At 42.5% G+C, this 14756-nt stretch overlaps 1 protein-coding gene across 2 annotated transcripts in view; it reads right to left on the bottom strand.

The window, feature by feature from the left end:
- Window positions 1–12383, bottom strand: part of UBE2E3 (ubiquitin conjugating enzyme E2 E3) — a 55793-nt gene extending 43410 nt beyond the window's left edge. The window contains exons 1-3 of one of the 2 annotated variants that reach the window (XM_071562467.1): window positions 12122–12383; window positions 10622–10824; window positions 8423–8473 (exon numbers count right to left, since the gene is read on the bottom strand). In XM_071562467.1, coding sequence (XP_071418568.1) covers window positions 8423–8473; window positions 10622–10815 — 245 coding nt within the window. In that variant the 5' untranslated portion in view covers window positions 10816–10824; window positions 12122–12383. Of the gene's footprint in view, window positions 1–8422; window positions 8474–10621; window positions 10825–11679; window positions 11737–12121 lie in introns of those variants that run through there. The other variant, XM_071562468.1, reaches the window with a different exon arrangement.
- Window positions 12384–14756: the final 2373 nt, after the last annotated feature.

Genomic DNA, 14756 nt, shown 5'->3' with positions numbered 1-14756 from the left:
CTTCCTTCTTTTCTTCAAAGCACATGATCTTTAGACGGCTATACCTTTTCTGAAGAACTGCTCCTCATCCAGTCTTTTTTTCCCCATGGACCTGTGCAGTTGATTATGCCTACTAAAGTGCTGTGCCTTGCAGTTCTCATTATTAAATTACCTAGTATTTTCAAGGTCACCTCCTATATTTGCCCACACTTTGCACTCTAGTCCTGTCCTCCAATATGACTACAACCCCATTCTCCCCATTGTCTACTGCTAATGTAGTATTTCTCTGCTCTAGTCCAGTATCCTCATCAATAATGAAAACATCAACTGCTAAGGATTGCAGGATGGTCCTCTACAGACACTCTCTACACATTTTCCAACCTGAAAGTGCCTCACTGGTAACTACAGGTCACCATGGTGTTTTGTCAATGAAATTTCTCCCATTTGTTTCTGAAAGTGATGCTTACAATGGTAGTTGCAATGCTGTCAACTAAATCTGTGTGTGAGTTTCTAAAAGATCTGTCCAATCTGTTTTTGCAGTAAGTGCTACAAAATTAACAACTGCTTCAGCCACAGTTCTGAACTAGGCAACACTGAAGTGCACTCTGCACAAGGAAAATTAACCCAAATGAATGCAAGCAGGCTAGGACTTGTTTATCACTAGCAGTTACTGGCTCAAAGTAAGGCATTTTAAAATAACATGATCATTCCTGGCTAGCTTAATGGTATAGATGCTCCTGTCTGAGATGGCAGCTGGATAACCTTGCTCCTGTTTACCCAGCCCTGAACCCAAGAAAATAAGCACAAGGTATTTTTCATGATGTCTCTATTACCTGTCTCAAAATGTTCACATCTATGCAAACCTGAGTTACACTAGCTCCAGGAAATCTCCATACATCAGTTCTATAGGAAGTAGTCAGGCAATTATAAATAAAAGTTTTAATGCAGTTTAGCTGATTCTCTTCTTTTATACTTTGGTAACTTGGATTAAAACTAGGTGTTCCAAGCCTGCAACAGAGTAAAGAACCGATACACAGAGGCAAGTCAGTCTGACAGAGAAGAATTCAGTGCTAGAACCCTGCCACACATGCTGTTTATCACAAACTACATATGACAGGCTGGCAGTGGTGAGCAATGCACAGTTTGAGTTGAAAAAGAAATATATATATGTACCTATATACACACATACACATGGCGTATTTCAGTCAGTTTTATCATAGAGCCTGAGGAGCTTTGTACAAACAGATATTCAAAAAGCAGATTTCTCCTTAACTCTAAAGCCATATTAATTGGCTTTTTTTTACAATTTTTTGCACAACAATGCTTAAAGAATAATTTAAAAACCTGGTCTGTCAGGTTTTTTTATTGTTTCCAGATATAACTTAGACATATTGAGCATCAGTTCTTTAATATCGAAGCTGAATGAAAAGTGTTTAACTATTTCCCCATCTCTAGAATAGACAGACAACCAAGAATTTTTTTTTTCATTTTGACAGAGATGTTAATGAAAACTAGTGAAATATTTATATGACCTTTTGACTAGCACACAGACATTTAGGAGCATGTAGGACTGCACTGTGGACACTGCTCATGCAAGTGTCAAACCTGCAAAACTGCAGGCATGAAAACTTACTCCCAGGAGTAGAGATGTTGATTTGTGTTGCATAATCCTGCGTTAATTATGCCACTGAGAATACCGGCACGAGAAATTCACTGTGTGGGGGCTGGTAAAAAACCCTGGTTTATAGCTTGCAAGAGGCCAATACTAGCACGGGGGAAAAAAAACCCAAAATATGAGGCATTTTGAGTTAGTGGATCTGTCATCTCTCCTCAACTGAAAAGAAAGTAATTTAAATATTCCCATAATTTAAAATGTTCAGGAGTTACACAGTCTTCCACTATCCCAATTTTAATAAAATCATGTTAAATAACAGTTCACACTGGCTCTACTTAACACTTAAATGTTTTACTGAAATGCCTTTCTAAATTTGCATCAACCCTGCTCCTTAAGCAGTTTCACTGACTGCTGACAAATAAGGTAAAAGCCACTCTGCACACATAAAGAAAGTTGTTGCTGCAACTGGACAGAAATACAAACCCACCAGATTTCTGACCATTGTGCTAAATTATACCACTCTTTCCCACTCTGACCTGGACTATAACCTGGTAAGTAAGAGGGACGAAAGAATGAGAACGGAAGAAGAAAATGCTTAGGAGAAATAATTCTAGATAAATCAGGGCTATTACCTGATAAACATATCTTTAAATCACTGTGAGTCACTGACTTACATTCAGTAACTAATTCTTTCAGTAATGAAAGAATTGATATAGAAGGAACCACAGGAATAGGTTCAGAGATGGACAGTACTAAAAAGTAGAATTTCAATATTAATTTGAGAGTTACTTCAAACATGTTCTTATGGGACCTGTGAACCCTCTTCATTGTATTTTTTTAACTGCAAACTTCTACATAGGCAAGGAAGTGTTAGAAAAATTGGTGTGGGTTTGTGTTCTCAGAACCATCTGCAAACTTCAGCTTTCTTTTCTTGTAGCGTGCATTTATTGCATTCAGTAGTGAGAAAGTGCTGGGCATGGAGAGACAATAAAAAGAATAATGTGACAGAAAATACATTATTAAGTAGAGTTTGAGTGATGTTTTTTAAATTTTGCTCATTCAGCTTCAGCACAGCACATTTTTGCACATACTCCTAACATAACTCTCTCTTACATGTGTTAATAAACTTATATAGGCAACCATACAGTTTTCACAGAGGGGGTTTTCACTGCAGAGGTGAAACCAAGAAAAAATGACTTTTTTATTTTTCAATAAAACTCAAGATTTAGCAATATGAATATATTTGTCCAATAATAAATTAACAGAATAAACACAAAACCAAGGGACTGACATTCACCTAAAAAGTCAACAGCTTGAGTGGAAAAAAAAAGGACATGTGAAGATTTGGGCACACACTTGTGCTACTGTATAAGGACCTGCTATTTGATGGCATGTAGAATGTTCTTTCCCCAGATTTCAAAAAAGCAACAGAATGCCTGGCTTTTACAAAGGGGAGATGGAAACTTACCACATTTGAGAGACAAAGGAATGGATTGACTTATTCATATCCTGGTGTGTGTAGCAAAATGCTTTGTGTGAACAATGCCTACTCTGAGGGGTTAGAGGAAAAACCCAGCAGAGTTCATTTGAATCACCTATTTAAACCATTTAAGCAAACTTGGATGATTTTTTTTCTTTTCCCTCTCCCTGGGGAGCCTTACAGAGTAATCACATGAATCTGCTTCACTTTCTGACTGGAATAGTCACCTCTGTGGCAGAACTGGAGCAAACCATAGCTGTGCAGTAACATCTTCAACAGGCACAAGTGTTTGCAGAGTAAACATTTGCCTATAACCTTACTGTAGACAGAGTATGTTAACAAAAGGAAGGCTTCTACCAGCTTAGCTGTGGCACCTTTCTTGCAAATACAAGGCTGCATTCACTCAAATCCAGCACTACCTCTGCATGTGAAGAGCCTGCACCACCAGCACAATTGTTCATTGCTCCTTGTTGTTTCAGACAGCTCAGCTGAAAGAGCTTACATTGCTGCTCTGCAGAATACCTTCACAATACTGCTTTAAATACATACTGCAGTGCTTCCACAATGATGGAATAACAACCACAGTAAGACAGTTACAAACATCTGGACTCATGGGTCCATAACTAAACCAATAATAGCATTCATCTGCCAGGGTTTTGCAGGCATTCTTTTTGTCAAACTCCAGACCATGAGGTTGGCAACACTCTGCAGTGCAGAATTAGCCCAAGATGTGGCAGCAATAAAAGGGACAAATGCAGGCCTTAGGAAGTAGAAGAATCCTGTATTAAAACAAAACCCCTACATGTCTTGCTCCCAATTGTGCTTAGTCCACATACTTCGGAGTGTTACTTTAAAATAAGTAATTTTAAAATTAACTACTCATAAATCATCAGCCTACTTGCACATCTAGAGAGAGGCTACAAACAGCAAAATCATAAACTTTTGTAGTATTGCTCAAGAAATCACATAAGTATATATTAGCATACAAGGCCTGAAAATATACAGTAATCCCTATTAAGGAAAATCTTTCCAACAAACCTATCAGGTCAGGCACTCGCTGGCTAGAGGATGATATGGGGAAGGCAGCCTTTGGGGTGATCCATGCAGCTCTCCCTCATTAAAAAATCTAATTTCCCAGCAGCTATGAATGAAGCAAGTTATCTCTCCAACCAGTGCTCCAAGGCATGTGTTTTGTTTGGCCTTTCTTCTTTACTTTTTTCTTTTTAACCACTTGTTTTCAAATACCTGATATTTAATTTAAGGAGAAGAGATTAAAGCCAACTGATAGAAGAGGATACAAAATACTTAAATTCTCCCACTTGCCTGGGAAATGCACTATTTCAACTCACCTCTTTTTAAACCACATGAATTAAGCTCTGAGTGGATACACTGAATTTGGTCTTTGTATTCATTTCTGACAAAGTTTATACTAAAGTGGATTTGTTGTAAAACGGGTTGTAAACTATAAACTAAGCTGACATGACTGTTACTAAATTCAGCTTCAAAAACTTTTCCATGAAGATGAACAATGACTAATTTTGGAATGGAAATGAGGAAGTGTGAGCAAAGAAGACTGGGAATACACATTTTTGCTATTGCGAATCAGCAGGACAGCCAGAAACAGCTAAAGGAAGCTGTTATTAATCACAGTACCCCTGGGAATGGCCCCACTTGCCAGACCTAAAATCTGGGAAGTACAATGAGTGTTGGAGCCAGCAGTGCCCTGCTCCACCTGAGCTGCAGCCTCCAAGTTGGGCAAGTCAGAACAGCAGCCTCAGATATAACCTTAACTACAGAGCAGTGACCTCTGATCTAAACAGTTTTATGCTACAAGCTGAAAATAGTTATTCCAGATATGTCAAACCTATTTAAGAGGATCTCTGCAGCCCAGATTTACCATGCAGTCTGTGCAAGATCTTTGCAGCATTTTCCTGAGAATGTGTAACGGTGGGGTTTGGCACACTTCCACACCTTGAAGTATGTTTAAGTGCTTGGCCATGGTTTGAAACTGAGCTGCCTAGGAGCAATAGGGCCAAGATCTTTTTAGCTTTGCTTTATGCTATTAAAAGCACAAAAGAAATTAAATACAGCACACTGCACCAAGTAGCACAGCTTTGAGTTAAGCCAGTAAAAGCAATAAAAAAATGGAATCAGATACCTGTGTCCTCAGTTTAACTATGAGTTCTAGTGCTACGGTGTATGTTGGACAGTAACTGACTTGTTTCAGGCTCTTCTGTTGGACAGGAGAAAATATGAGTAAAAAGCAGCACTTATTTTTCATCCAACATGTTTAGTACCCTAAGACCAAATTTAATTTTTTTGGTTTGGATGCTTTATCTTTCTTGAAAATCACACCAAAATCACAGGAGTTCAGTATTACTGCATTTTAAAGAGTAAAGCTATCAGCACAAAGATACTAAGTTTAATACTGGGTACCCCCGAGATGCAGTTCGTATTCACTACTCACAAACATGACAGCATGATGCATGACAACATGATTTTTTCAACAGTTCATTGTCCAATTAACAGAATCAGAAATCAATCTTTACTGTTGAGACAGGCAAGCAAAAAATACTATTTAGTCATTTTTACCGTGCCTGTCATTCTGCTGTTCCTGTACCTAAAATGGAAGTTAATGTGTAGCCCAGACCTGCTCAGCAGTCCCAGGACTTGAGGATCTGGCATTTTTATAAAACAGATGTTATAGCAATAGCTGTGACTGTGGGAAAATGAACTGCTGGGGAAACCTACACCTCTTCTGCATGAGAATCACGGTGCAACCACTCAGTGTCATTTTAAAGTAGCTAAATCAGCCTGAGGCCACTCTGATGGGGTGACTCCATGGGCAGTTGCATTGGTAGGTGAGAAGTGGCAGCAGACATCAGTGTTTAACACGCCATGTGAGAATTCAACATAATCTCCAGTATTTGTACTGTATCCTGCTAAAGTAACATTTTATGTTTAATATATATTAAAACACATTATTGTATTTTTTAAATTGCTATTTTTTTATTACTTATGTAACTAAGTAACCAGAAGGACTATCAGCATGCAAGAGCATCAGTTGGCAGTTGTCTTCTTGTGAAGCTTAAAACATGTGGACTGCAAATGATAAGCGTGTGCTCTAGAACTCCATGAGAAACAACTGTGCATGAAAAACTGTCTTTGGGAGAAGTTATGACACCAGGTTTTTATTTTTAAAGCACATGTTAATATGCCTGTTACACAGGCTTTTAAATGGGTCCTTTTTTACAAATTCTTTTCCTTTTACAAGAAATGTAGAAAGTTGCATTCTGCTGCCTGTTGCATGATGAGGAATGAAGGTGTCATATGCCTGCTGTGTCTGTCTGTAGCCGAATCTGTGCTACTATGCCCTATAAGAAAGCATGTTACAAGGATCAACTGTTCTCCACATAACACACAGATGCATCTACCTCTTGATACCAGAAAGACTCATTCTAACAAGTCAATTTCAATGTTAATGGTAATCCTTTGGGCACTGAAATTCTGTTCAAACTGTTCATCAAGAAAACCCACATCTGTTATTAAGAAGCCTACCTCTCTTGTAAATACTTTTTATTTTGTAAAAGGTAAAAATGCCCTCACATCATAAGGATGCTATTGAGTAAATCCCCTAAATTCCTCTTAAAAATATCTACAGGAATAGAAGCATTGACTTTCTCACTGGCAAAAAATAATATTATCCCCTACACTTTGTAGGAGAGAAACTTGAATAATTTTGGACACATTGGGGGGTTTTCATCATTCTCAACAGCATTACTGGGTATCTGGCTGTACCAGCTCATAAGCAAAACACTCTGCAATATTCTTGTGCTAATACGAGAGGAACACGCTTTTCCAAGGAGCTAAGGATCAGATGGTATTGGAGAATGTGAAAGTGGAAGCTCCTCTTTCTAAAAGCTGTAACTTGCTGTACCAGAAACTGCTACAAATATCTTTTTGGCAACTCTAAGGCAAAGTGTCAGTGTTCTATTTCATTTAAAACTTTCTTTCCTACCATCCGGGTCTAAGTATAAAATGCATGACTCTCACAGAACTAGTTCCCAGTAATTTATTAAAAGTTACTTAAAGCAGTTATTTAAAACCAAACCAAACCAAAAACACCTCACAAAAATCCCTCACAAAAACAAACTTAGCGCACCCACCCACCCACCCGCCCAAAAAACAAAACCAAACAGTAAACCCGAAGGCAACAGACACTTGCTCTCTCCAAAAATCTTGCCTTTACTGAATGAGAGCCACAGACCCCACATTCAAATACAACAGACTGCCACAGGCAGCCTACAGCACAATCCTCAGGGTAAGACACTTCTACCACACATTCAATCAACACCACTCTGGTTAGTCCCTGTGCTCATGGATTAGTGTGACAGAAGAACAGCTCACATTTTATCAAATTCACAAAATGTGCACCAAACCTTTCTGACTATTTAAAAGCCAAACAATTCCAACATAAAATCAGAAAGCATTTGCAACATTTTTTAAAACATGTACAAGGCTCACTGTTACATATCGACTAATGAGATATTTTGCACTAAGAAATTTTATTGAGATACATCGAATGAAAGCAACATTATTCAAATGTAGCTTTATTACAAATTGGAACAGTAGATGCTTGCAGGTAACAAGAATTTTTATGCATCCTTTAAACAAAAGTAAAGCATGCAAAAGATTGAAAGAAATTAACTAAACTATGCCATTATTTAACTTTCCTACAGATCAAGTGCCCTGCTTCCCAACTGTCACTTTATCTGAGACTAAATCACACAGTCCTCCACACTTAAAATTTCATTATCTAAAGCCTAATACAAGTGTCTCCCAAGTCGAGAACGTCCTTAAAAATATTCTCTATCGAGAGACTACTACTTTGACTAACAGACACATAAATTTAAAGGCAATACTTCAGCTGATCTGTTATGCAACATACTAAAAGAAATCATATAAAAATCATATACAGTTCTTTACTTTTCAATGACATGAAAACTCTATAAACTCAGCACTCAAAAAGCAGTTCAGATTGCACGCAGATATTAGACTGAAAGCTTCAAAATATTTTGAAGTTCATATAATTGTTTCACAAAGGCAGAGACCAGCTATGAACAACAAACTGAATACACTTTACTATGTACATCAATCACTAATGACTACACCTCCAACACACAGACAAAATAACAAACTTCAGTTTCAAATGTTTCCTATGGTTTTTCACTCTGCTGTACACAATTTTTGTTTAACAATCACCAGTCATAAACACCAAGTTTCCCATTTCTTAGCCTGAGCACATTAACCTCCTACCACTGTTCACAATTTCAGAAGCCGTTACATACCTGCAGTTAGGAGGAGGATCAAGGGTTATTTCAGCTAGCTCCTTCTGGATTCTGTTGGTGAAATGAGAACAGACACAAAGCATTTGAGATAGTCTATAGAATAAATCAGGGAATTACACTGCCCTCTACCACCATGCAGTTAAATGCAAGATTGGCTTTGCCTTCAGTAATGCTAACATGGCTGCTTCCTCTTTGTTCTCAGAGGCATAACCCAAATCCCACAGCTGAGAAACTTTGCAGCTTTTTTCCTGCTCCACGCTGTATGTAAACAGAACACTTACAACTGTGTCAGGTAGAAATGTCCCACAAGTATTCAGAAAAGTAACTCTTTTTCACGTCCGAGCACTTTTTACCAGAGAGATTTTCTTTTCAAGCTAATATGCAAATGAGGCGGGGGGGAGCCTGCACGGGCAGATTTGACAATGACTTTAACCCAGCGCTACGGACCTGTGACTGAGGCTCGAGTGACCCGCGCTGGCAGCACACATGCGCTTTTCACAATATTTTACCTACTACTTTGCAGCGTGTTTAAAAAGTGGATTTGCAGATCTGCAAGGTTGTCTCTGTTACTGGAATAATCTCTCTGCATCAACTTTACTTGTTTCCACTCCTTCTGCTGCCTTTCCTCTCTCAACCTTATACAGTAGCTGTATTTACATGATAAAAAGCAAATATAATAACTTGAAATAATCCCTGCGTAGCTTTACTCTATTACAACCATTTCCAAGGAGTTAAGATCTGGAAAATTAATATCAAAAACTTCTTGTCAATTTAACAGGTTAGTCAGGTACATAAGAGGTGCAATTTCAAAAGGCACATATTAAACTCCTCTTAAAAATATCAAGTAAGACTTCTCTTCCTAAAAGGACCCATATGAGCAACGTTGTGAATTTTAACGAATTTAGCAGGTGAATTTTAGCAAATAGCAGGTGTTAAAATAAGAGCTAAGAGAAACTGCTCTGGATGTCCTTGCACTACCACCAATAAGTTAAGTAAACCTACTGAACTATTTAAGATGACTGGAATTAGACTTGCAACAATTAAAGTAAAATAAAGGCAAGACAACAGGAAAAGGTACCAAAAGCCTGCAACTCGGCTTTTCAAATAAAGGTAAGTAATAACAAATTGCAAAGCCTACATGGTAGTTCCAGAACTTTTCTTTCTTTAGCCAGTCCTATTTCAAAAGGTTTCTTTAACAAGCTCAAAAGTCATTAAGGCCACTCAGTCATTCTCTGCAAGAATTTTGGCATATTTCAAGGAGTATTTACTAAATTTAAACCCAATACAAAATTACTAAAGTGTTCCTAAAAGTCTTAACTACAGCATTCATGCTGAATAAGCAAAATTTTAAGCTACTACAGCTATTTTACAACTTTTCTTGCTTCAGAATACTTAGAGATGTTTGTAAAGAAAAGCAGCTCCAGGGGAAAGACTGAAAAGTTGTTTCATCTCCAAAGATCACTGGAATCAAGGGATTTAATGTTTGCATATTTCACTTGATCTTACAAAAATTACCAGAGTACACATCTTGAGAGCGAGACTGCCAGTAACCTTACAAGCAAATAAAAGTGTAACTAGATTCTCATATTTAAAGGTAGAGGCTACCTGTAGGACCTCACGGTTTAAATCCTCAGATCCTAAGGGAGAAAACTCCCTTAAGTTTCTCCTGAAAGAACTGAAGAATGAACCCATTCTTTCAAGGTGTGTGAGGCTCTCCTGCACATCAACATGAAAAGCCAGTCATGAGGCCTACAGAAACCACTGGTGTTTTGTGACTTCTTTAATTACAGAGCATTGCCTGTCATCAGTCTACAGACCATAATAAAATACACCAAGAGGACTCCACCCTATACCCATCTTGAAACTTAAATGAGAAAAAGACAGCCAAAGCTGATGCTCTCTCACTATTTTGCAAATACAAAACGTCTTCATGTGCTCCCCTCCCAGCCATGCTGTAAGTTATGGGTTCTGTAACAACTCTTCAAAAGACATATGACAAGTCTGTGTAAATGTTACCCCAACAAAACTTGGATTAATGAAAACACTGTTGGTGGGCTTCGGTACTACCGAAGTTGGTACTTCGCTCCCTTCCATGCAGCTTTGAAAGAAGAACCCCTCTGCTCTGAAAAGTTCAATGCAAGTACCACGACTCCAAATACTGTGAAAAAATAGTACAGTATGTTTCATTCTCCCCATTACCTTTTTGCACTAGTAGATAGCTTAGCAGTAGTTTTGCTGGATAGTTTGGTGTTCTTCTTCTGCTGGGTGGCAGAGGGTTTTCGTTCTTCTTGCTCTTCAGGTTCAGGTGCAGGCGGATCTCTTTGATCAGCATCTGAACTACCACTGCTGGTACTTGGACTTTCATCATCTGACCTTTGCCTATCACTGGACATCGTGGGGAACTTTTTGGGGGAAACAAAAGAGAAAAGGCAAAGTTAACACAACAGGCAGGACTCTCTCCTGTCACTCCTCAAGTTCCACTGATCTCTGCCTATCACCAGACATCATGGGAAACTTTTTTGGGGAAGAAAAGAGACAGACTTCATAGAACAGGCAGGGTTCTCTCTTGCCATTCCCCAGGTTCTAGGGAACAATTTGAATAGGTGTCAACTCGGTTTCAACGAGAAATTAATCAAAATGTACTCCTTTGTCTCATCCCCAAGGGCTGCAGTTTGACAGCCACAAAGCAATATTTACACTTCTGAAAATACAGATATTTCCAAATTTTAAACCCACTCGCATTTTTTTCATGCTTTAAACAATATGCCAATTGTCGACTTTGTTCTAAGGCATGAGACAGATTTAGCAGGGTACTTAGGCAATGAACATTAATAACTTATGACACATTGTAAATAACAGACCTCACTGAAAATGTTTTTTAAAAAGTCACTAATACCCTGTAAATATTTACACTGGAGCAAAGCATTTTATTGGGTCCAAACGCCAGATCCCCCCTCTCTCCCTCTCTCCGAGAAAATGCATCATTGCCAGTAACACTTGGGTTGATTTCAGACGGAAATGTACACTTGCTCTGTGCATTTAAAGGGCTGGCGAGGGTGCTGGAGCGGGGGGGGGGGAGGACAGGGTTTGTTTTTTTGTTGGTGGTGGGGTTTTTTTTAGGAAGGGGACAAACCCCGCGATGCATTTAAAGCCACTGGGGCAGCAGCAGCCCCGGTTATTTACATGGCCAGCAGCGAGAACTGCATTTGGCCACCACAGAGCTGCCGGAGGGGGAAGAAGCATAATTCAAACTGCACCTTCTGCACAGCTCTCGCCGCCGCCGCTCCCCGCGCAGCTCCGCCAGGCAGACCGACATTTTTCCGCCGATCGGGAAGGGCGGGGGGGAGGAGGGGGCTGCCCCGGCGGCCGGGGGGGCCGAGGAGGAGCGGCGGGAGCTGCGGCAGGGCTGGATCCAGGCGGCCGCCCGGCCGCGCTTTGTGGGGAGCGCCAGCCCGGCTCGGCTTGGCTCAGCCCGGCTCGGCTCGGCGGGCGGCGGCGGCTCGCCCGGCCCCGCTCCGCACCCTGCGTGTGCACCAAGTGAGGCGTGAACTCGGGCCGGCCCTGCGCCCCCGGCCGCCGCCAGGCAGCGAGCGCCGAAAACAAGAACAAAGCTCCTCTACCAGCCCCCCCGCCTCCTCCCCGCCTCCCCCCACCGCGCTCGCCCAGCCGCCGCGGCCGTCTCGCCCGCCGCTCCCTTACCTTCGCCGGCGTCCTGTCCCGCTGCTGGGTCGGAGGGGCGGGATGGCGGGGGGCCGGGCCGGGCCCGCGGCGCCCGAGGAGGGGACGGAGGCGGCCGGGGGGCTCTACGGCGGCGGCGGCGGCTCTGTGGCCGGGCAGTGTGGAACATTGAGAGCCGGAGCAGGGGGGGACGGGGGGAGGCGCGGTGCAGCCCCGCGGCCGGCGGGTGGCGCTGGCGGGCTCCGCTCTGCGGCGCGAGCTCCCGCGGCGGGCCGGGGGGCCGGGGTGGGGGGGCGGCGGGCGCGCGCCGCGGAGCGGGGCGGGGGCGCGCAGGGGGCTCCGGCCGCCCCGGGCCACCCCCGGCCCCGCCCGGCCCCGCGCCCGCCCGCGGCGCTCCCGGGCAGCGGGGGAGGGGAAGCACAGGGGGCGCTCGCTCCCGCCTGGCGGTTGCCGGGGTGCGCGCAAGCGCGTTCCCGCTGCGGCCGGGGGCGCGCGTGCTCCGGGCCGGGCAAGGACAAAGCGGCGGCCGCGAGGGGGTCGCCCTTCGACGGCCGCTCTGCCCGGCCCGGATCGGCGCCTCCCGCAGCGCCCCGGCGGGCTCCCCCGGACTCCAGCCTCTGGCCCGCCGCGCCCTCGCGCGGGAATCGCCGCGGGCTTCGCTAGGCCAGTGCCCAGCGACCGCAAAGCCCAGGGGTCTCCGCAAGTCTTGGCCTTGTCAGCCGCCCCACCTCACATCTCATCCCTCACCTCTCACCTCGTGCCTTGCGCCCAGTGTCAGCGCAGGCCCACACAGCGATGGGAACCTTGGTGGTTTCTCGCCCCGCCACCAAAACTCCCTGCCCTTAGCACGTTGGAGAAACAATGGGAACTGGAGAAACACCGGCCACGCTGCAGCCTCACCACTCCAAGGAGGAGCATTCAGTGTCAAAACCAGAGTTAGTTGTTCCGTGAGCAGCCAGCATTCCAAATCAAATGTTTCAAGGAGGAAAGGGGGTAATTGATAGCAGCTGCAGTAGGTGTCACAGGAAGGTGGTACAGGCTGAAGATGAGGCTTATTTGCCGTCCCATCACAAGTGTGCGGTGCTGGTGTGTGCTGGAAGAGCTTCTCATGCCATGTGCCCAAGTACACCTGTGCTCAAAGCAACCCACCAACAGAGAGAACACAAATATTCCAAACTTAGAGCCTGAGCGCACTGGCAATAAATCCAGTTTTGTAAAAGAAGATTTAGTATATCTTTGAAAGGTAGAAGAGGTATTGGATAGCTAGCTTACACCAAGAAAGAGTTAACAATTACTGTAAATGTTTGTGAAATTTACGTGGAACCTCAAGGCTAACATTGATGTCCAGCACAAGGGCTTTCGCCTAGATGGCTTTTACCTAAAGGGCTTTCTTTAGCAACAACCTAATGACTTAAAAGTACTATGTTTTCTTAGCTTGTGCAGGATGACGGGGTCAGAGAGCATATATCATGCTCTAGAGGGAATAAACAAGTGGTGTGTCGGGGAATACCCTTCTCTGGGTAGCTGAAATGAGCTCAGTTGAACACTGCTGAGGATTTGGCAAGAGAGTTGAATGATGTGATGTGGAGGAATACTAGAAGTTTGTTTGTCAAAGTAGGCTATAGACAATTCCCAGATCACCACTACAGGCAATTCACCCCTGAGGTATGCTGTAGAAAATTCCAAGCATAAACAGTATCTGGCATGATGAGCAATCTGGGCATAATTAGTAAAAGGGAAGCATGGCAACATTTCCACCCCCCCCCTTTCTGTTGATGATGCTCAAGATGAGACTTGCTGGAGCTTTGAAAGTCAGGATTAAGTGTTTAAAATTTTATTTTATTTCTGGTGAAAATTTACAGAAATCTGAAAAAAAGTGCTAGAAGAGTTTGCCTCTGTGGAATGAAAGTAAGTAGATTGGTCAAGAGTTGCACACCACATCAGCTGCTACATGTTGTGTGGCTTCTGTGGCTTTCAGGATACAAAGTGAAAATTAAGCCCATTTAACAAAGACTGCTGGAAAAGCTAACCTAGATTTTTTTTCCCAGCTTTTTGTACTATATTAAAACAGATTTACTACAGCAACATGTGGCTATAACAGATATTTATTTGACTGAATATTTGTTCATTTGCCATTGGGTCTATAGGATGACACGTTCTTAGGAGGTTGTATTTTCCTTGGCTATGTTTGTTATGTTGTCATCCACAGAAAGAGTGCTGCACTGAGAACTATGGTACAGTTTGAAGGAGAGGGAGAAATGCCAATTGTAATAGCCATTGTTACAAATCTACTCATAATAACCTCTCTAGCTTTTCATATACCTCATGATTTGACTTCAGTGTAATTTTAACTGATGCCCCCATCATGAATGCTTTCTTCTGTCAAGTTTATTGGGTGCTCAAGTTGTGGAAGTGCTGTTGGCATTGTGAAGTGCAGAGCCTTCCTAAGGAAGTCCTATGTGAGGCCTGTATTTTTTTCCTCAATCACTTGCCTGTGTTGTTTGTGTTTTGTTGCTGTTGTGTTCTTTGGTTGTTTGTTTTTGGTTTGTTTGTTTGTTTGTTTTTTTAACAAGCCCTGCTTGCAAAGGTAGTAGATGTTTTTTTCAGAAGCTTAATGTCTTTTTGAGTCTGTCTCCATCCCTGTTCTGTCAGAGCC

This window comes from Pithys albifrons, chromosome 8 (genome assembly GCF_047495875.1).
Source record: "Pithys albifrons albifrons isolate INPA30051 chromosome 8, PitAlb_v1, whole genome shotgun sequence".
Taxonomy (NCBI): domain Eukaryota; kingdom Metazoa; phylum Chordata; class Aves; order Passeriformes; family Thamnophilidae; genus Pithys; species Pithys albifrons.
The sequence above is the reverse complement of the archived record's forward strand: the minus strand, read 5'-3'. Positions and strand labels throughout refer to the sequence as shown.